General features: G+C 41.0%; 1 protein-coding gene across 2 annotated transcripts; it reads left to right on the forward strand.

The window, feature by feature from the left end:
- The first annotated feature begins 163 nt into the window (after positions 1-163).
- AMPD1 (adenosine monophosphate deaminase 1) lies at positions 164-21,266 on the forward strand. Of its 2 annotated transcripts, none has more exons than XM_081025449.1 (15): positions 164-320; positions 4,936-5,116; positions 6,442-6,607; positions 9,064-9,229; positions 12,376-12,595; positions 13,112-13,241; positions 14,268-14,462; positions 14,761-14,892; positions 15,793-15,956; positions 17,256-17,382; positions 17,570-17,733; positions 18,300-18,420; positions 19,041-19,214; positions 19,394-19,504; positions 20,341-21,266. In XM_081025449.1, exons 2-15 carry the CDS (start codon positions 4,950-4,952, stop codon positions 20,497-20,499), a joined length of 2,196 nt encoding a protein of 731 aa, XP_080881575.1. In that variant the 5' UTR covers positions 164-320; positions 4,936-4,949; the 3' UTR covers positions 20,500-21,266. The 2 variants fall into 2 exon arrangements, with proteins under 2 accessions (XP_080881575.1, XP_080881574.1); XM_081025448.1 differs by having other exon boundaries at positions 214-316.
- The last annotated feature ends 921 nt before the right edge of the window (positions 21,267-22,187 follow it).

Raw genomic sequence — 22,187 nt, forward strand, 5'->3', positions numbered from 1 at the left:
GGGAGCTTTAGAGAGTATTGAAGTACAATTCCTGGCCTACCATAAACATCTTTTCTAAAATCCCAAAGTAAACACTGAGGGCTTCACCTGTTTTTCACTGTCAGTTGCCTACAGCTATAAATAGTTCGAAAGCTCATTTCTCTCCTTTTAGCAGAGAAGGGTCAGATTACAGGGGCAAAGCAAAAATAAATAAATAAAATGAATGTCAGGGTTTTAGTGTCCGTCAGTCATTCCCAGAGTCTCCTCTCTCTTCCATTCTACTGTGCTACCCTAGAATCAAGGATCCCAGCAACAATGCCTCTGTTGAAACTTACAGGTAGGTGTGCGAAAGTGTTTGGAGAGCACAATTCTTTTAATAGACCACCATTCCTTTAACGATCACGTCAGCTCTGGTAATCCTTTACTTAGGATTTATAGTAGCTCTAGAAACACATTTCAGGAAAGAGCAAGACAGTTTTCAATTTTATTTTTTTTAATGTTTAGTGTTAGGAGGGAGGTAAGTTTTTAAAAATGTCTCATGCTGTAGAATCCTTGATCCCAGTAGAAAAATGTGTAAGATGTGTAATATCTGTTCTGCTAGCCTAAACAGAACCTGTGCTGCCACACTTCTGAGAAGGGTCCTACACAATGTCTCTGTCTATATAGTGTTAGCTGAAACTTGTGACTTTAACTGAAATATGAACACAATCCATGTATTCTGATGGTTCGTGATCCAGGTTTATACAGAGTAATTTTTAAACTGATGGTAAGTTATAAGTCTTTTTCATTGTAAAGGTAACACATATTACACATGAAATTAAAAGAGAGAAATTGCACTGAAATGTAAAAGTAACAAACACTCATTTAGAGAGACTTGGAAATTTAGGATAGTAACAAGAAAAAACAACTACAGTCCCATCATCCAAAGATAACAACTTTTAACGTGTTTTTCTTTGCAAAAAACACACAAAACTTTTTGTTTTTTAAACAGTTGTGTTTATTTTATGCATGTATACATGACACTTTATATCCTGCCTTTTTTTAAATTAACATTATAACTTAATCATGGTATTTCAAATTCTTCCTAAACATCATTTTTAATGGCTGTATAATATTCTAAGTTTCCTAACTAATCCCTTGGGTTCTTTACAGTTTGTTTGTTTTGGTTTTTTGTAGTATAAATACTATCTGAGAATAATAGTTGCACCTAAAGCTTTTTTCATGTTTAGAGATTATTTCAGTAGGACAGATTCTCAGAAATGGCTGGTAGGTGTTACTCACCTGTTGACCAAATGAACTGTTTTACGTTACGTGCTACTAGCATCGTATGAGAATTTCCATCCCTCTTGATTAGATTTTTTAAATTACATTTTACAAAAAGTACCTCTTTAAGATCATAATCATAAATTTAAAAAGACATATTAAAAAGGAAAAGAAAATGTGATGTGTAATGACTATATTCCCAGGATTTTCTAATGGCAGCAAATTATAGGTAAATGGAAGAATGAGATGTAATAACACATTTCACACACCCCTTTGTTGCACCAACTACATATTTCTATTCCAAAGCACTGTTTAATAGCCATTATGATTTCTGAAAGTTGTTCATATATGTCATCTTGTTTTATTTTACTTCATACAGCTGAAGAAAAACGTGAGTATTTTGAACTCTTTCTCCTGCCATTTGCCAAAGTATCAATTTAAGAAAGATACTATTCCTTAACTCAAAAACATGGGTATTTTTCAGCAGTGTTTATTAAATTAGACCCCTGAAAGCCAACAAAGCTTAATAATGACCATAGATATCCCACAGCATAGCAAATGAACTCACGGGTATTCCAGAATAAAAAAAAAAAAAAAACAGATCTTTTTTTTTGAAAGAGAATCTCAAGGGGCATTTGTTGATATTTTGAAATAAAATAATCTTCTCCTTTAGATTAGCCAGGGGGAATCTATTGAGCCCTGCTTTTGTAAACACTCAACTCCAATGCAAAAACTTTCCTGGTAAATTTTTGTGACCAGATAAAAATAAACACCCGTTTTAGATAAAACTGTAACTTTAAATGTATGTTCCCTTCCATCTCAAACTAGACTTGTCCTTTAGCTGACGGGTAGTAGGTCTGTCTTTGAGTTCCTCCATGAGATGAGATGTGGAAGATGAAAGGCCTACAGCCTGTCTTTCCTCCCTCCTAATAAGGCACTGCTGAGAAATAAGCATGATTTTCTGGGTCTGTTGGGTGAAGAAGCAAGCATGATATTTCTTTTCTCAAGAGTCTTGCACTTCCTATGTTAATAATAATAATCCCCAACTGCTGGATAGAATTGTGTAGTTTCTAAAGTATTTCTTCTCTAATCTTCATAAAAAGTCTCTGAAGTTGACATTATATTATTCACTCGCCCCTCTTCTGATGATGGGCACTGAGGCTCCTAGTGATTCTGTGGTTTGCCCAAGGCCACCCCTCTCACAGGCTCCTTTTCTCACTCATGGCCAGTGTTCTTTCTGCTCCACCACTCTACTTCTGGTTTCTGTCCTCTTACCTGTTCTCTACCTAAATGTCCTAACCTCAAGACATTTCTGCTCAGAGGCTCCAATCTCTCAAACATGACATTCTCAAAAAAGAACTCAACAATTTACAAAGCCAGGGGAGTCATGTGTCCTTTACGCCATGAATTCAGGTTGTCACCAAATTTTATCTACTCCTCTTTTGAAATACCGGTTTTGCTCTTTCCATAATCATCACCACTCCCTAAAATCTTTTTGAAAGACAGAGCTCTTGAATTACAAATCAAATTTCAGCTGTGGTTACATGAAATACCCAGATGATTCAGTGGAAGGACATTTATCAACCATATAATTTTTGGTCATCATGTAAACGACTTCTTGAGAGCACAGTTTCTACTTTTCAACTGTCCATAGTGCCTTAGGGAGATGCGACCTTAGTGAAAAACAATACTGTTTAAAAATAGGAAACAATTAGATATGTGCCATCCCAGAACATGCATGCTTGTGCTGGAAGAGCCAGGTTTCAAGGAAGTAAGATCTGGTTCCTGGACATCCATTTTCATGCCACACTTCTTGAGGCCTCCAGCAGCATTGCCACAGACCCAGCATGACAAGCCAGTTGTCACTGTCATCCTCATCCTCATCGTCATCATCATAACCAACTGGCCTATTTCCATTTGCCCTTCGTGGTGTAGGAAGCCTCTTCTAACATCTGCTTGCCATGTATCCTTGATGCGCATGTGCTTGCCTGTGATGCTCAGGGAGGAATGAAACAATTTCTGGGAATCACGTGGCGGTCGGGCGGGGAGGCATTCTCAGGCCATAAACTATGCCTACTGAGTGATTGATTTGTTCCCTCGTGCATCACGGTGCTTGCCAAAGAACTACTCCTAACACCCAAAGATGCTTTTCCGTTTCAGGAAGTGCTTGCGTTGAATGAGACAGATGAATGAAGTTCAGCCAACATAGTGGGCTTCTCCATTATTCAGCTGTGACAAGCCAGGTTTTGAAAACGGGCTGACTGTTAGTGTTGGCGAAGTTATGAATCAGCTACTATCATTTCCTTTGTGTGCTTCGGTCTATACTAAGTCCTATCATTTATCCTTTCCTTCATCGCCCAAAGCTAACCTCAAATGCCAAATACCTATCTGACCAAGGCTACCAAATTACATCATTCAGTTTAATCCGTTAAATCAGCTTAATCCATAATCAGTTTCCTTGAACCATTTTCATGTACGTGATGTCAATTCATGTCACAACAGCCTTGTGAGTGAGGGTCGTAGGTATTAGGATTCTCACGTCACAGGTAAAGAACTGAAACAGGAAGATGAAGGAGTTGGTAAGTGCAGAACAGAGAGTTGAACACATTACACTTACTAAGTTAGAATTGAACATGTGGCATTTTGCAGACCTGTCTGGACATTGATGGGGGCGGGAATGGGGGATCTTTCTCTGCATGAGGTTTACTTTGTCATCCTGTGAAGAATGTTTCCATCTTCTGCTGTCGCTCCAAATAATTAGCTGTTTGCCATTTTCATCATTTGCTATCTGCTCTTTTCTGGAAGTACCAAGAGACTTTCAGAAGTATTAGAGGTAATAACTTCAGAGGGAAACAAGTGGATATCTGGAAAATACAGTGGAACTTCGCAGAAAAGCAGATGCTTGAAGGCCATCACCACCCTATGTGATGAAACTGGTTTTCTTATATCCTGAGAGTATTAGGGTTGTTTATTACCAGTGAAAGGTCAGCCTTCCACCCATTTTAAGAATGGAAAAATTAAAGCATGCAAAAGTGGCTTTTCAAGAGTTGTTCCTTATGGAAGGCCACCTGTCCACAGACACAGGACTCCCAACACTAGGTAGTAAATTTTTGTGTGGTCCCCTTCTCCCCCACACCAGACTTTCCCCAAGTGGTCAGGATTTGTAAAAAAAAAATGAGGTTGTCGTGTGAAACACAAAATCTATCCTATGAAGCAGAAAAGCCCTAAAATACACATTTATTTTTCAGAACTATTTAGATTACTTATTTCCTTTAGGAAGAAAAACTCCAAGGACCAATAACCCTGTGTACATCTTCAAAACCATTAGAAAAACTCCACCAGCCTAATTGGAAGGACTACATTGCATGGTAACCGTGAAATCACCTGTAATAAACAGGTGATCTTATGTTAAGTGCTAGTCCTACAAGAGCCCAATCCCATCTTTAGGACCTTCCTGAAATGTGCTGTAAGAAGCTGGCCTGTGTTTCTGAGAGCAGATTTCCAAGCTACCCACACAAATCCACTAAAGAGAGAGCAGGCATTGACTCCCATCATGTTTCTGGGACACTGGTCAGAGAGCAGGGGAGCCACGCACCCCAAGCAATCCTTAGCACGGTGCCTCACCCATAGCAGAACCTCTCGGATGACTCCTGGGAAAAGGCTTAAATACTAACACGTTAACACCTCTTTTAGAAATCGATGATGCAATGCGCAGCTTTGCTGAAAAAGTGTTTGCCTCTGAAGTCAGAGATGAGGGAGGCCGTCAGGAGATTTCCCCCTTTGATGTGGATGATAGCTGCCCAATTTCTCATCTTGAGATGCAAGCACACATATTCCAGTTGGAGGCTCAGTCCACGTCCTCGGAAGTCAGGAGGTCAGTGGTGGAGGGGGGAGGCTTAGTACATTGGGACACAAGGAAGGGGAACTGTCAGGGCAGACGGTTCACTCTGTCTGAATGATTGTTCAACTCGGAGGAAGAACTCTGCCAGAGTCAAAAATTCTCCCCGACGTCTCCCACTGACTATACTAGGGCGAGGTAACAATGACTGAAAAAGAAGCAAGCAGTGGCCCTCCTACCCGCCTCCACATCTCCCTTTAGCTGTAGCCGCCTATCCACCCAAGCAAGCAGACACGAGCTACCTTGCAATTGTTCCAAACCCAACTGGGCTGATGGCTGCTCTGCACACACTCAACTGATGCATGATGGGTACAGAAACTGGAACGCAAGAGCCTCAGCTTCAGACTCCATCCTTAGCCAGCCTAAGTGTGTGCTACCTGATATGAACCCTGCTCTCCAGCCAGTTGTGTCACCTCCGGCCCCAAGGACACAGCCCTCCATTTCCACCCTCAACCCCTGCCCAGCCTATGCCTGCGAAGCCTGATTCCTGCCTTCATACGTCCCTGTCCACAAAGCCTGTTCATTTTCCCTTATTTGAACTACTCTAGTAATTCCCTACCCACCACAATTTAGTCCTCAGACCCACAGTGGCCACTTACCTGGAACCCCTTCCTCATAGCTCTCCCCTACTCTCCTACCCCTGCCCCGGTTTCATGGGGGAAAAGACCATTCTGCTGTCTTCCCTTGGTTTTATGTCTTTCAGGAAAGAACAACAGTCCACCTTCTTTGGCATCCCCCTTAGGACACAACACAGGGTTTGGGTCAAACTAGAAATCCCATAAATACTTGTTGATTTGAGGAAGCAATATTGATTAAGCAACTTGTAAGTTCCAGGTATTGTGCTAGGCATTTTATATGCATTAAATCTCACAGAAATCTTGTCAGGTAGTCATTACTACCTCATTTTGTTTTTCACACGAGGAGAGAACAGCTCATAGAATTTAAGGAATATACACAAAATGACACATGTAGTAACTGACGTGGCCTGTGCTTATTGAAGTACCTAGACTGCCCTCTCTGCCAGGAGTGGACATCTGTGGAGAACAGTGTCATACAGGAAGCTTTCTAACATGTTCCCTAGGGGCCACTGTTCAAGGTACACCAGGAAGGAGGGAACGCTCTCATGTGCTGTCTCTTCCCATACGGTTGGATCCTGTTTCTGACACCCAGCCCACATTTTAATTTTCATTTTTTGTCCTCAAAATGAACTTGTACAGTAAAACCTCAGTTTATCTCAATGAAACTCCCCATGAAAACAGAAATAACTCCTTTTTTTTTTTTTTTTTTTATTTCAAACCCAGGAAAAGGCGTTTTTTCGGACGGAAGACTGTTAATCTCTCCGTTCCACAAAGTGAGACATCTTCCACCAAAATGTCCCACTTTGATGAATACATTTCCTCGTCTCCAATGTACCAGACCGTGCCTGATTTTCAGAGAGTACAGATCACTGGCGATTATGCCTCTGGGGTGAGTTTCTCCTTGCCCCATGCATGTAGCTGCTAGCAAGATACTCAGCTGGAGTTTCAGCTGTTTACCATCCTCTCCTTCCTTTTGAGGAAGGTGTTAACCTACCTGCTCTTTGTTCTACTTCATTATTGCATTAATACCAATATGCTATGACTTATATTTCTGTCTTGCTTTGATCATCCCACAGAATTTCTCCTCCTTTATCTCATTTGTTGCACATGTGGAATATGCAGTAGAATGTAGCCTATGGGTTACAGAATACAGTGGACAGATTGGGCAAAAGAACCAAAGAGAGCAGCTGGTGGAGTAGTCTCACTGAGGGCATCGTAAAGCAGTAAGAGAAGTCTCCAGAAACTACAGGAGACTGTTAGGAAAAGATGGTCCCAGGGCAGACCTAGAATAGAGAGAAGGGCTACAAGCTGCATAAGCCCATCAAAGAAAACAGATCAGGAGAAAGAGAGGGAGAAGAGAAAAGAAGAGTGGAGAGACCAGGAAAAAAAAGGAAGGTGACAGAGAGGTTAGAAAATTCTAATGGAGCTATTGTGTTTTGACCATCTGTCCTCTCCTGTTTCATTGCTGGTGCTTACGCAGTAAAGTATTGCTTGGAATAGACTCTAGGATGTCACAGGGACAGTAAACTCATGTCACAAACAACCTGGCTTGCTTGTTCTGTCCAAAACAGTTGGTCAGTTAATAAATCTGTGCCACACGGACTTGCCGAATCAGCACCATATTGGCGAAACTGCTGTTAGGCCATCAGTCGATGCTCCAAATATAGTTTCGTGACCGTTCCTAAGCCCTCTTCTCAAGTAACTGAACCACTTAGTAATGAAATGAACCACTAAGTAATGAAATGAACGCTATTCTTGTTTATTCATTTTCTGCATAATAACGTGGGTGCTCTGCAAATGGCAGGGGTTTTAGATGCTAAATAACGGAAATGGAATGTTTAATGGTGACATGGAAAATAAAGCTTGGAGAACTCCAGAGCTCAAAGAAACAACACTTAGGAGACAAACTTGACACCTATGTGTTTGATAGAAATGAAAACAGGAATAATGAAAAGAAAGAGGAGGGAAAGAAGAACAAAGCTCACAGAAGTCAGGAAGAAGCTGCCTCTCCTATGAAAACTGGAGGGACCTGAAAGCTTGGCCTGGGGTCTTTGAAGGACCAAGTGTGCTGCTTTACCTGTTAGTGAATGTGGCTGAGCTGCTGCTCAACGCTCTCAGCGCTCTCCTACCCGAACCAGTTTTCACCCTGTTAATTGAACAGAGAGGTAAAGGGGAATCAGGACGATGTTCTCAAGGCCACTAATCCCTGATAACAATTAATTCAATTTAGTCAGTCCTTACTGAGCACCTACTCTGTGCTAGACATCATGTGCTAAGTGCTGAGGACACAAAGATGACCAAGACCCAGCTGCTGTCCTTGAGGAGCTGATAGACCAGTGGCCCTTTAGGTGGCAAAGGAACAGGCATGCCAGACACTCTTGGTCAAGGTCAGCAGGTCTTTCAAAAGAGTTCAACTGATTAGGATTAACATCTGGACCTCAAACCATTGGGAGCAAGCTTATGTTGGTCCCAGCAAGTGTTTGAGCTCTGAGGATGAGCATTCACTGATTTCAAGTTATAACTGCTTGGGCATGCCAGGCCCCGCCAGGAGTCGGGCACGGGGCACGGGAAATAGGCCAGCCTAGGAAATGTGCAGCAGCTCTAAGACAATTTTACTCTAGAATCTCTCTATTTTTTAGCCACAGATAAAGTTCTCTTTAAAACCATCCAAAAGAATGACTTCTCACAAGATGACATGCTGACCCGCCGATAGCTACAGAGGATGCAGGCATGCCAGGGTTTGAGGGACATGTGACACCTTGTACATCCCCAAATATTTCCTTCACCGACCAGCAAGTGGTTTGAATTTTCAAATTAGAATTATATTGTCTTTCAGTTGAGCAATGTCTTCAGACGCCCATACTTAAAATATCCATGAACTGACTCTGGGTGGTGAACACTCTATGGGATTTATAGATGATGTATTATAGAATTGTACACCTGAAATCTATGTAACTTTACTAACAATTGTCACCCCAATAAACTTTAATTAACAAAAAATATCCATGTCACCTGGAAAGAAGGAAGGATCTTCCATGTTAGAATGATTTTTTTAAGTCATTTGTGCTGGATAACCTCCGCCATCTAGCAAAACCCAAAAACAAACACAGGACAGTAAGGAAAGACTCGTTGAGTATGGGTAGAAATGAAAGCGTGAGAAAAAGTTCGGGACCTGCTCCAGAACAGAGACCCGGGGTCCATGTCACAGAGGAAGTAACCACATGGGCAGGAGTGGCTCAGCTTGGGCTTCAACACCCAGGAGAGCTGGGAGGAGCCAAAGCAAGCTTTACCCACTTCTCCGATTTTCACACGAATGATTCCGATACCCTGTCATTTTCTTTGCAGGTTACAGTTGAAGATTTTGAAATAGTTTGCAAAGGTCTGTATCGGGCACTGTGTATCCGGGAGAAATACATGCAGAAGTCATTTCAGAGGTTCCCTAAAACCTCTTCCAAGTACTTGCGGAACATTGAGGGTGAGGCTTCGGTAGCAAATGAGAACTTCTATCCAGGTAAATAAATTTCTTCTATAACGTATGGAATATATCTCAAAGTTTAACTACTAAACTGTGAATACTAAATATGACTATTTAAATACTAACTATGTCCCTAGATTATAAGTAAGCCAGTCTAGAAGTATCATAGTCATCTTTCCATTCTCTCTCCTGTTCACGTGTCTAATCACTTGATACAGTTCGAACAATATTTCTTAAAACCTCTTCTCTCTGCACCATCCCCCAAATCCTAATTTAAGCTTCTATGTCTCTTTGTCCAAATCATTGCAATAGTGTTCTAACTACTCTGCTAAATTCTAATCTCACTCCCTTTCAAGTTCATCCTCACTTTGGTGCCGGTTATTAAAACACAGACCTCAGCCCATCCTTCTGACGAACACCTTTCACTGCTCCTCATTACCTACAAAGTTAAGTTCAATCGTTAGCCTACCACCTGGCCTCCTAACTACATTTTATGAATCTATTTATTTTTGGACTTGCACACTCAGCCTATTTATAAACTTATCTCCTCTACTCCAGCTTTGAGCTCTGTTCTGGTTGAAAGTACTTCCTGTTTTCCGTTTAGTTCCGTGCTTTCCAGGCCCTGTACTGTTGCCATACCGCTCCCTCTGCCTGCACTGACCTTCCCTTCACTTTTTCACCGTGTCTCCAAATATCCATATATAACCTCGTCCTTCAAGATGCAGCCCAAATACTATCATTTCCTGCCTTCTTTTGACCTCTGGATAAAAGTAAACTACATGCTTTGACTTTCCATAGCACTTTATTTATACAGAGGGTGCCAAAAAATGTATACACATTTTAAGAACGGAAAACTGTATTAAAATTGTAATACTCAGTATATACAGTAAGATAAATATAAGTCACGTTTGACTTCTGCAATTACAAGAGGTGCTCAAAGTGGTCACCATCAGCTTGCATACACTTCTGATTACGACAAACTACTGCTTGAGCAACATTGACCAAAGTATCCACTTGTATACATTTTTTTGCCCCCCCCCCCCCGGTATATCTCACTTTTTACTTTCTGCCTCGTGTAAACTCAAGTACATATTCATTTATTTATTTATTTTTTTATTTTGGGAAAGGGGAACAGGACTTTATTGGGGAACAGTGTGTATTTCCAGGACTTTTTCTAAGTCAAGTTGTCCTTTCAATCTTAGTTGTGGAGGGTGCAGCTCAGCTCCAGGTCCAGTTCCTGTTGTAGGTTGCCGTTGTTAGTTGCAGGGGACAGAGCCCACCATCCCTTGCAGGAGTCAAGGAGTCGAACTGGCAACCTTGTGGTTGAGAGCCCACTGGCCCATGTGGGAATCGAACCGGCAGTCTTTGACGTTAGGAGCACAGAGCTCCAACTGCCTGAGCCAATGGGCTGGCCCCTCAAGTATATATTTGTAAATAATCAAATTTTAATAATTTCACAAATGTCAATTATATAACTGTATCATAATTTAGTCAAGACCCAAGTCCTGTTTTTAGGCATTTAGATTTCTGACTTTTTAAAATTTATTTACAACAAGGCTACAGTAAATATCTTCAAATAAACATCTTTGTGGGGGTGGCTGGTTAGCTCAGTGGGTTGGAGCGTGGTGTTTGTACTAGCACCAAGGTTGCTGGTTCAATCCCCACAATGACCACTGTGAGATGCGCCCTCCTTAAAAAAACAAAACAAAACAAAACAAAACAAAAACATTTTTGTGCAATTTCTTTATATCTTTAGGATTATACTTCTGGAATTGAAATTTCAAGGGAGGCAAATATTTAAGGTTTTTGAGCTTTCAAATTCTTATATTGTTAAAGATTCCCAGTCTTACAACTTCCTTTCTATAATTCCTTTTAATATTAAAATCATATTAAACATGTGTCCAGTTTGGTAACTCATAAAATTGGTTACCTATCTTCTAAAATATTGACATTTAGGATGTTTGCCTTGCCTTGGTTCTCCTAAATTATACTTTCTCTCTCTAGTAGGTCAAATACAAAGAACATTGATATTTGATGTAGCAACTTTCTGTTTCATGTTTCTTATCTCCTAGTTTTGAATAGAAAATGTGCAAAGATTTTGTTTCTGTTTTCTATTTCTCACCCTGGCTGTCTTAGTCGTCTGCAAACAGATACTTTCTGATGCCTTGGGCACATACTTATCGAAAGTAAACAGACGAATGTTAAAGGCTATGACAGTGTATGACTTTGTTCTTGGCTTTCTTGGGTTGAATTTATTAGCAGTGGAAAGAAGGGGATGTTTATCTACATGATCCTTTCTCAAGTCCTTTAGCAGAAACAGTGTGTGCTTGAAAGGGTGGGAAATATAATTACCATAAGAATTACAATTCTTACAATAAAAATTGATTTTATATTTCCACTTATATTAAAACCACTCTAGATGGAGCACAAAGGATTTTTTAGGGCAGCGAGACTATTCTGTGTGATACTGTAAGGGTGGATATATGTCCTTATACATTTGTCTAAACCCATGGAATATACCTCACCAAGAGTGAGCCCTAAGGTAAACTAGGCCTTTGGGTGATGGATAATGAGATGGCAGTACAGGATCATTGATTGTAACAAACGTACAACTCTGGTGTGTGTGTTTGTGACGCATGTAGTGAGCATCTGTGAATCTGTGGGGGTCGGGGTTTATGGGAACACCGTACTCGACATTCAATTTTGCTATGAACCTAAAACTGCTCTAAAAATTAAGTTTATTAAAAAATAATCACTCTAAATGAAGACTAACAGAGAAGGTTGTTGTAAATAAGGAACACATCCAAACTCTACTTTTAACTGTAGTTTTTTTTATACTTATAAGCTAATAAAGTATTGTAAATAGGAAGCCTTTGATAACCAACTTCAGTAAATAATTAAACTTATTTGTAAATAATATGTCAGTTATAGAAACAGTACTTCTAAAGAACTTGAAAATTATTCTCACACTAGATAAAATATTATAGTTATTTTATACTATTAATTTAGTCACCTTTGAAAAATAATATAAAAATAAACCTTAACTTCACTCTGGATAGTGACAATTTATAATATACAGGATTCCAAATGCCTGAGATTTTACAGTACTTCATATTTTGTTTATTTTTATGTGGTCATTCATCCTGTGTGCTGATGTGTTATTCTGTGTTTTATTGAAAAAGTCTTTACCCCTCCTGTGAAGAAGGGAGAAGACCCCTTCCGAACAGATGACCTTCCTGAAAACCTGGGTTATCACCTCAAAATGAAGGATGGTATAGTCTACGTCTATCCTGACGAAGCCGCAGCAAGCAAAGATGAGCCTAAGCCACTTCCTTACCCCAATCTGGACAGCTTCTTGGATGACATGAATTTTTTACTTGCTTTAATTGCCCAAGGACCTGTGTAAGTGTTTTGTGAGACCTAAATTACTACTTCTATTACTGATAGTAAGAATAAGTATTTACTAAGTGCCTACTATGTTCAAATGCCATGTTAAACCCTCCATATACATTATTTCTTTTACTGTTTACAACAATTCTATGAAGTGGGTATTTTTATAATTCTAGTTTTATAAGCTGAAACTTGGATGAGTTAGGTAATTTGTCCAAAGTCACACAGCTGGCTGAGCCAGGATTCAAGCCCAAAGCCAGGGCCCTTCACCTCGAGTGCTACTATCTCCTCTGACTTTTACATGCCTTTCCAAGTCCTCTGTCATTACCATGTCCAACGTGGGTGAAAAGATTAAGCCCTTGGAGCCCAATACTTTTCAGGTGAGATTGACTGCAGAGTACACCGAAATGTCTGTTCCAATTCATTGTTTCCTATAGGTGTTAAGGGTCCCGATGGTTTTGCAATTGTGACTGTTTTCCTTAAAAGTCTGGAATTTTTTTAGAATTATGTGATTTAATTTTTTCACAGTAAGACCTATGCCCATCGGCGCCTGAAGTTCCTCTCCTCCAAGTTCCAGGTTCATGAGATGCTCAACGAGATGGATGAGCTAAAGGAGTTGAAGAACAACCCCCACCGGGATTTCTATAACTGCAGGAAGGTAAGCATTTCACCGCTCAGCAGTCATTGCTGGGCAAAAATCATGAACCCAGTTGGTATTTCCTGAGCAGCACAAGAAAGATACTGTTTTTCTGATTAACGTAAAATTTCTGCAGGTTCAGTGGAATTTAGTGAAAGCAGACAGTTTATGCCTAAAATATTCAAATGCCATTTCCGTTGTTTTCCATGTAGGAAGGTTTATCACATTCTTGCCATAAAAAATTATAATCATCATCAACGACAAAAATGACAAAAACAAATAAAACCTCAAAAACCACTTTTCTAGGATTTTAAAGATCTTCATTCTAGGTGTTTCTTCTACTTCCTAACTGTAAGACTTTGGGGGAAGTGATTAAATATTTCCCAGTTTTTGTTTCCTCATTTGTCAAATTGGGAAATAGATGTGCTCAATCTAGCTCACAAGAGGATTGTGAATATCAAATGAGCTAATGATTGTGGAAAACTCATCAACTATAAACACTTCCAAAAGGTGTTCTGACCATGTTAGTGGTTTCGAGGCAGTGGAAATAGGAAATATATGAGCGGAGATTTGAGACCGAATCCTGGCTCAGCCTGCTGTATCACTTTGGGCAGCTAATCTATCAAAACTTCAGCTTATAAAATGGTAATTATTAAAATATCTAACTCATACATGCCATCACTGTGCTTCATAATCTCAATCCTTTCTCTCTCTGGGGCTGAAAGCTGTGGTTGCTACTTCACTTCCGGTTGTGTCTCAGGGGTGAAGACTAGTTCCCGAGAACTTTGTGTAGCTCAAATGCGGGGAGTAAATTGGATGACAGATATCCAAGAGAAGCAGGCATCATTATTTCATCTAGCCTAAGCTTTCCCATCCTTGCAAGGACACAAAAAAGTGCTATAGGTTTTCCGGGTGTGTTTGTTTTCGCTGGGCCTTCTCCACCAGCGGTCAGGTCACAGCCCTGTTATTTGCAGGCACCATACCCTCTAACAGAGCAGCATAACTACAGCTGGTTGTTGGTTTTTCTTTCTCTGAATGTACCCACAGGTGGACACCCATATCCATGCAGCTGCTTGCATGAACCAGAAACATCTTCTACGCTTTATTAAGAAATCTTATCAAGTTGATGCTGACAGAGTGGTCTATAGCACCAAGGAGAAAAATCTGACCCTAAAGGAACTTTTTGCTAAATTAAAAATGCATCCCTACGACCTGACTGTTGATTCTCTGGATGTCCATGCTGTAGGTTGAAAAGCTAACGCCAGTTTCACCCTGACACTCAGAACCCCACTCAGAACCCCTTTTTCCTACAAACTCTCCCTTGTCAGAGCCCTCTTGGCCATGTTGGTTTACCATGCTGACTGAAAGCACCCACAGATAACTTGGAGGTTCACTCATTTGTCAACTGTCCTGGACTCCATTCTTGGAGCCCAACCCCTTCCCTTGCTACCAGGCCCCTTTTCCTCATGGCCATTTCCTGGCTGGCTGTGTCCACGCCGCGCTGGTAATGATACACTTGTGCTTCTGATTCCTGATTCAGGGACGCCAGACCTTCCAGCGTTTTGATAAGTTCAATGACAAATACAATCCTGTAGGAGCAAGTGAGCTACGGGACCTCTACCTGAAGACAGACAATTACATTGCTGGGGAATATTTTGCCACTATCATCAAGGTGAGGAGGAAACAGCCAGATCTATGGTAGCTGGCTTGGTTCTTGAGGAGTGGGGGAAGAGAGGGCAGAAAGAAAGGAAGGAGAGAAGAGAGAAGGAAGGGAGGGAGAGAGGGAGGGAGGGAAGAAGGCAGGAAGGAAGGGAGGGAGGAAGGAAGAGAGGGAGGAAAGAAGGGAGGGAGGGAGGAGGGAGGAAGGAAGGAAAGAAAGGAAGAAAGATAGAAAGAAAGAGAGAAAGTGAGAGGAAGGGAAGGGAAGGGAAGGGAAGGGAAGGGAAGGGAAGGGAAGGGAAAGGAAGGGAAGGGAAGGGAAGGGAAGGGAAAGGAAGGGAAGGGAAGGGAAGAGAAGGAACAAAGAGCTATCCTTGGGGCAAGCACTACATAAATGATATAAGAATTTCTTTTAAAATGTCCACTGTAATGATTTTAAAAGACCTCTAATCCTAGGATAGAGAAGCTAAGGGTATGGCTTTGGGATTGACTAAGGACCTGGCTCGTTGGGAGTTGTAAATTCAGGAAGAGTTGGAGTTGGAATCTACCCTCATCTTTAAGATGCCTGAGCTTTAGGGAGCAGGAATGACATGTGGAGTTGGGAGACGAGAGTTTTGGGAGGTAGGGGACCCATGAAAAGCTGAATTTCTTTTGCAGGCACCTTGGATACCTCCTCATCCTTAGTCTGACTTTTTCACCCTCTAGACTCCATTATGTCCTGTCAGTCTTTTACTACACTCGATTCCCCTGGACTCTGTCGCCTTAGATGTTAACTTCAATATCCCCACTGACTTCTTTTCACGTTTCTTCCCTTCTTCTTAGTACCCATCTCCTGTCTGTAGATGCCACAGGTTTAGACCCCTGATTTACCTGTAGGAATTCCTGGCTTTAGACTCCTCTTTTGGCTTTGCAGGAGGTAGGCACAGATCTGGTGGAGGCCAAGTACCAGCACGCTGAGCCCCGCCTCTCAATCTACGGCCGCAGCCCTGAGGAATGGAGCAAACTCTCCTCCTGGTTCGTGGGCAACCGCATCCATTGCCCCAACATGACATGGATGATCCAGGTCCCCAGGATCTAGTATGTACCTGCCCATCAGACACCCTACAGCCTGCCCTATCCCACCTGCCTCACCTCCTCCACACCAACGAGGAACGTGCAGCCCGTCTAGGAAGAAATGTTTGTTAAATAGGACTCAGTACTGGGTCCCGGGTGCCTGCTTTGGTTCACACTGGATTCAGCACTCTTGACCACAGACAGAAATCCTCTAACCAGAAGGTTTTTGGTGTGTGTTTTTTAAAACACAGGAGTTTATACAGATCACAAAATGATGTACTGAGAGCGATTTAAACTTAGCTAGTAGAAGAACTATGTACATTTTGTTATACATTTTCTTTCTCCTGCTCTTCCTCTGTGTCAAGTTCATTCTTTCCCGTTTTCATCTGTACTGAGATGTAGCTTTCCTGTATTGGAACCTCTACCACTGTCTGCCAATTGTCTCATCTGCAAGTGCTCACGTTCTCCATAATCAATGAGTATTTATCAATGGTATTACCACCTGCTAATTACTCTGTGCCCTCTGGGATGTTCAGTGTCATTGATCTTTTCTCTAAGTGTTTATATATTTTCTGGCTACCTACCTTCGTGTTCTGTGTGCCCTGTGACAATGCAAGCGTTTTATCCTATCTCTTTAACCCAAAAAGTAACTTTTTGGCTGGGGTAGTACTTTCTGTCTGATATCATTAAGGGAGAGAGGCAGTAGGTATGGTGGTTAGGAGCATGGACTCTGACTGTGCTTGAACCCTGGCTCAGATACGTAGTAGTTGTGTGACATTTGGCAAGTTACATGATCTCTTTGTGCCTTAGTAGCATGATCTTTAAGATGAATTGTTATGAGGATTCAATAGTTAATGTTTCTGGCCAATTAGAAGAGTGACTAGCATACTCGTATATTAAGTGCTATATAAGAGTTTGTTAGATTGCCCCTGGCTGGAACACATCAGAAATGCTCTTGATAACTGTTCCATGCTCACCATCTTCTATGCCACACACATGTAAATCATTGAACCTTTTATGATGTATTTCCTATACTCCTCATTCTCTACCTGGATCGCTGTGAAGGTTTAGTTGTCTTACCACACAGGGGATTGTAGAAGAGATGAGGCCATGTGGTCCAGCAAGAAATGTATAACTTCTATGCCCAACTCCAACTGAACCCCTCTTTGTGGGTAATGAAGAGGAATGTAGCAGCGTGGACCTAGGATGGACACACTAGGTCTTCTCCTGAAGATGGCATTTGGTCCTCTGGTTCCCTTGTACTGGGGCCATCAGTTCTAAAAATCTTCCTGTCCTCCTAATTCTCTTCATTCTTACCTCTAGTGATGTATTCCGATCTAAGAATTTCCTTCCACATTTTGGAAAGATGCTGGAGAATATTTTCATGCCAATATTTGAGGCCACCATCAACCCCCAGGCTCACCCAGACCTCAGCATCTTCCTCAAGCGTGTAAGCATGACCCTGTCAGCCTTCATCCTGCTGTACATGAACCAGCCCCCACACCTGGCTGTGATTAATCCTTGGTGCTCATCTCTCACGTTTGGTCCTTGCCTTTGGGAGCTAACAGTTTGTCTGAGGGCTGGGACCCTGCAGTCAGACTGAACCCATTGTGAGCATGGCTAACTTTTTCCGACAGATTACTGGCTTTGACAGTGTGGATGATGAGTCCAAACATAGTGGCCACATGTTCTCCTCCAAGAGCCCCAAGCCCCAAGAGTGGACAATGGAACGGAATCCCTCTTACACTTACTACGCCTACTACATGTATGCAAACATCATGGTGCTCAACAGCCTGAGAAAGTGAGTAGACGAGAGTTGGAGCTAGGACAATCTACGACACACGTCTTTCCTCATACGTGGGCACCCTAGCTGGGCAAGGGTCTGTATTACTGCAATTCTGGGATACTTCCCATTGGCCCAAATCAGAAATTTCTTTCCCTTGACTCACTGTGTGATTTATTATAAATCTCCATCCATTTCACCCTTTTTGATATATCCAGTGAAGAATGTTATTTTGGGGTTTTCTGGAAATATTTCCCTCCTAAAATGTGAGTAAGAGAAATGATGACGTGTGATATTGGTGAATTTTCTGTTGAAACCGAAGATGCTTCTATTCAGGCAATCAAATCTTGACTTTCCTCTGTACCCTCAGTCCTCTGCTGCCTATTTTCCAAAAAGTCTGTGTTTAGGAAGAATTATGAGTATGATTTGGAATTGAGTTTTCCTGAATCCTTTGGGTGCCCCATATGAACACCTTTTCAGACAGTTCATTTTTTCTATCGAATTTTCTTGGAACTCTATGCCCAGAATCGTTGCCAGGTCCTAGTTGGTCACCTCTGATTCCTATACCAGTTCCATTTCCCTAGGGAAAGAGGCATGAATACATTTCTGTTCCGACCTCACTGTGGAGAAGCCGGAGCTCTCACCCATCTCATGACAGCATTCATGACAGCAGATAATATTTCTCATGGCCTGAATTTAAAAAAGGTGAGTTGGAGGCTCTCTTCTTTTAACTTTTTTAACTTTTTTATGGGAGCAAGAGGAATACCTTCCTGCCCGCCCCCCATCATTCTGTCACAAGTCCACTTCATTTTCCAGAGGTCCAGAGAAGTAAAGGGACTTGCTGAAGATTACCTAGCTAGCTGGTGGCAGAGGTCAGTTAATGCAGATTGCCTGAATTCCATTTTAGACTTCCAGCAAGGGATAATTCAGAAGTGGCTTGGGTTACCTTAAGTTAGTTTTCACAAGATTTCTTGTTATAGCATGTTTTAAAATGCCTCTTGTGAGAGTCAGAATATTCTTGTAGAGGAAAATAATGTTTCTCGGTGAAGTCTTTTGCTGGAAACAGATGATCCAACTTAGGCAATTAAAACTCAAACAATTTGGTTTGACACAAATGCTTCTGAAAATCGATGATCCCAAAGAATTTTATTCTAAATAGTGTTTATGTTTAAAAACGATTCTTCTTCTTCACTAGGGGATTTAAGGAACAGGTGATAATTTTGTTGAAAACTAAAACTTAAGCTAGACCATGGGGTTTTAACATTTCTAATTTATATCCCTTTTTCAACATCCTTAAATAATTTTTCTTCACTTTTCCTTTTCAGAGTCCTGTGTTACAGTACTTGTTTTTCTTAGCCCAGATTCCCATCGCTATGTCGCCATTAAGTAACAACAGCTTATTTCTAGAATATGCCAAAAATCCATTTTTAGATTTCCTCCAGAAAGGGCTAATGGTCTCACTGTCTACAGATGACCCGATGCAATTCCACTTCACCAAGGTACACATACAGAATCTCTTGAAAAATACAGGCATATTTTGCTGGGCTGCTGTTTCCCATTTTAAAGTCAGATCAAGTTATTTCACTAATCTTTCTGTGCAAGATGCATGTTCTTTTAATGCATTCCTTTTCCTTTCTCTCCTTCTTTCTTTTTGCCTCATTTAAATACACAACCAAAGGAGCCCCTAATGGAAGAATACGCCATTGCGGCACAAGTCTTCAAGCTGAGTACCTGTGACATGTGTGAAGTGGCAAGGAACAGTGTTCTGCAATGTGGAATGTCTCACGAGGTAGATGGGTCCTTGGCTGATTGTCCTTTAGAGTTTAGGATCCGGTCGCTTGAATATTGAAAAATTAGTTGGGAAAATATGTGTAGAAAAATTGCCCCACAAGTCACGTGCACAGTTGCTGTGCACATGCACCTAAAAGAATTATTCTATCTCTCTGGCCATGCCTTTTGGGCCAGGGAAATAAAAACGCTCTTGATTTCTTAGCGGGCCATGCACTCTGAGTCACTTTTAATGGTTTATTTTTTTTTCCTTTTGCCAGTGGCTAACATAAGGAAGGAATCTTTGTGGAGGGTGTAATTATTGTTTGTATCAGGGTAAAAAGAAATAACAGGGGCCGGCCCGGTGGCTCAGGCAGTGGAGCTCCGTGTTCCTAACTCCAAAGGCTGCCAGTTTGATTCCCACATGGGCCAGTGGCCTCTCAACCACAAGGTTGCTGGTTCAATTCCTCGAGTCCCTCAAGGGATGGTGGGCAGCGCCCCCTGCAACTAAGATTGAACACGGCACCTTGACCAGAGCTGCCGCTGAGCTCCCAGGTGGCTCAGTTGGCTGGAGCACAGGCTCTCGACCACAAGGTTGCCAGTTCGATTCCTTGACTCCCACAAGGGATGGTGGGCTGCGCCCCCTGCAACTAGCAACAGGCAACTGAACCTGGAGCTGAGCTGTGCCCTCCACAAATAAGACTGAAAGAACAACAACTTGACTTAGGGAAAAAAAAGTTCTGGAAGTACACACTGTTCCCCAGTAAAGTCCTGTTCCCCCTCCCCAATAAAATCTTTTTTTTTAAAAAAAAAGGAAAAAAAGAGATAACAGTCATTCTGCTTCCTTTTCTTTTATAGGAGAAAGCAAGATTTCTGGGCAACAATTACCTTGAGGAAGGGCCTATTGGAAACGATATCCGGAGGACAAATGTAGCCCAAATCCGCATGGCCTATCGCTATGAAACCTGGTGTTATGAACTGAATTTAATTGCTGAAGGCCTTAAATCAGGAGAATAAAATAAATAAACCAAAGAATAATATGGGTGAGGTTTTCATTGTAGCATGATAATAATGATTGTTGTCGTTGAATTCCTACAATAAGCCAAGGATTGTATTAGATATTGGTCCACAGATATTATTTCATTTAATTCTTTTCACAACTTCATAAAGTAGATACTGTTATCTCCATTTGAGGGAAGAGGAGTAAACAGGTTAGTGAAGTTAATAACCTGCACAAGGATACACCTAGTGAGTGGTAGCAGTGGGGACCTAGATTTGTCTGACTCGAGAGTCTCCTTAACTTTCAGGCAAAACAGTTATTAAGGTGGGGCAAAAATACAAGCAATGACTTGTTATTGGGAGAGGCTTTTGGTTTTTAGAATGAAACTTGCTTAAGGCACTTAGACTATTGAAAAGTGCCTTTGACAAGATACAACTAAAGAGTGGCTTTCTTAGACAAAAATAGGTGTACCCTAATATAGAAAATTTGTACGTATGAGTTATTATACTTAGGGAGAACTTAGTTTACTAAAGGATTCTTAGCTTTAAGGATTTAATTGACAATAAAGTTATAGTCAACTGTAGTAGTACATTTTAAATGAGTTCACTTACCAAAATAAGGTACACATGTAACTTTTTAGAAACATACTTGGTTACTCATGGTCAGGTGGAATTCCAATCAGCCAGACTATACTTCTATACATACAAACAATTGTGTTGCCATCTAGTGGTTGGGCTGGTATTTCATTCAAATTATTCAATAAACAATGATTGATCAGATTATCTAAAGTATCAGGTACTATTCTGGACATCAAAGGCACAAAAGAATAAGATTTCATTCCTACTCTCAAGTAGTTCACAGTGTGAAGTTATAGGATGAACGGATACAAATGTGAAAAAGAGCATTTTGTGAAACATCTCAGAGTAATGACGTTTCAAATGGGGAAAAAAAACTAGCAAATTCCTGCCTGTTTCCACATTCTGTACAGGTAGCTGTAAGCATAGGTGTGATCCCGGCAGCGTGTTTGTACTAGCCCTAGTGTAAGAGTCCTCTCCCTGGTTTCTGAAGTTAAAGTTCTGTTGAATGAGTATTTGTAAACCCTTAGAGAACCTGATTTTATTTTACCATGGCCTTCTTGTCGTAAAAATAATACAAACTGTTAAATTAAACATTTTACTCTCAGCCTTGAAAAGGCATTAACTACCACTATGTATATCTCTATCTTACCCAGGAGAGGGCAGTAGAATACACACGTGATAATTCATTGATTACATCCACAGAACCCATGCCAGATATGGTTTCATACTTGGTACTTATAATCAATCTGCCCCATTTTGCCAAATTATCTTCTTGAGTGCACAGTCTGAACTCTGAAATAAATTTGAATTTTGAAATACATTTCAAAACCACACTATTCTAGCCGCAAATTTTATCCTAGACAACTGTTTGGGAAGTTTTCTAAATGTACAAGGATTTTAGGGGAGAGTCCATAAAGACCACTGTTTAAAGTTTACCACGAACAACAGTCACATTTACTTCCTCATTGAGTCATGATTTCAAAAATGTCTTATCATGACTTTTTTTTTTTCCCCCTTCGTCATAGAAGGTAACTCCCGTTTCATTGTCCGTAGCTCACGGTTTCACAACGGTGTGGGATATGCAGCTTTTATTGCTTTGGCTAACTTGGCTTGTAACAGTCATCTGC

The sequence above is a fragment of the Rhinolophus hipposideros genome, assembly GCF_964194185.1.
Source record: "Rhinolophus hipposideros genome assembly, chromosome: 19".
Classification (NCBI taxonomy): domain Eukaryota; kingdom Metazoa; phylum Chordata; class Mammalia; order Chiroptera; family Rhinolophidae; genus Rhinolophus; species Rhinolophus hipposideros.

Coding starts and splice junctions, on each gene's coding strand:
- AMPD1 (XM_081025448.1), top strand. CDS start 295: ATGCCTCTGTTGAAACTTACAG. Junction 12,596..13,111: donor TTAATTGCCCAAGGACCTGT/GTAAGTGTTTTG, acceptor ATTTTTTCACAG/TAAGACCTATGCCCATCGGC. Junction 19,215..19,393: donor TGCAATTCCACTTCACCAAG/GTACACATACAG, acceptor ACACAACCAAAG/GAGCCCCTAATGGAAGAATA.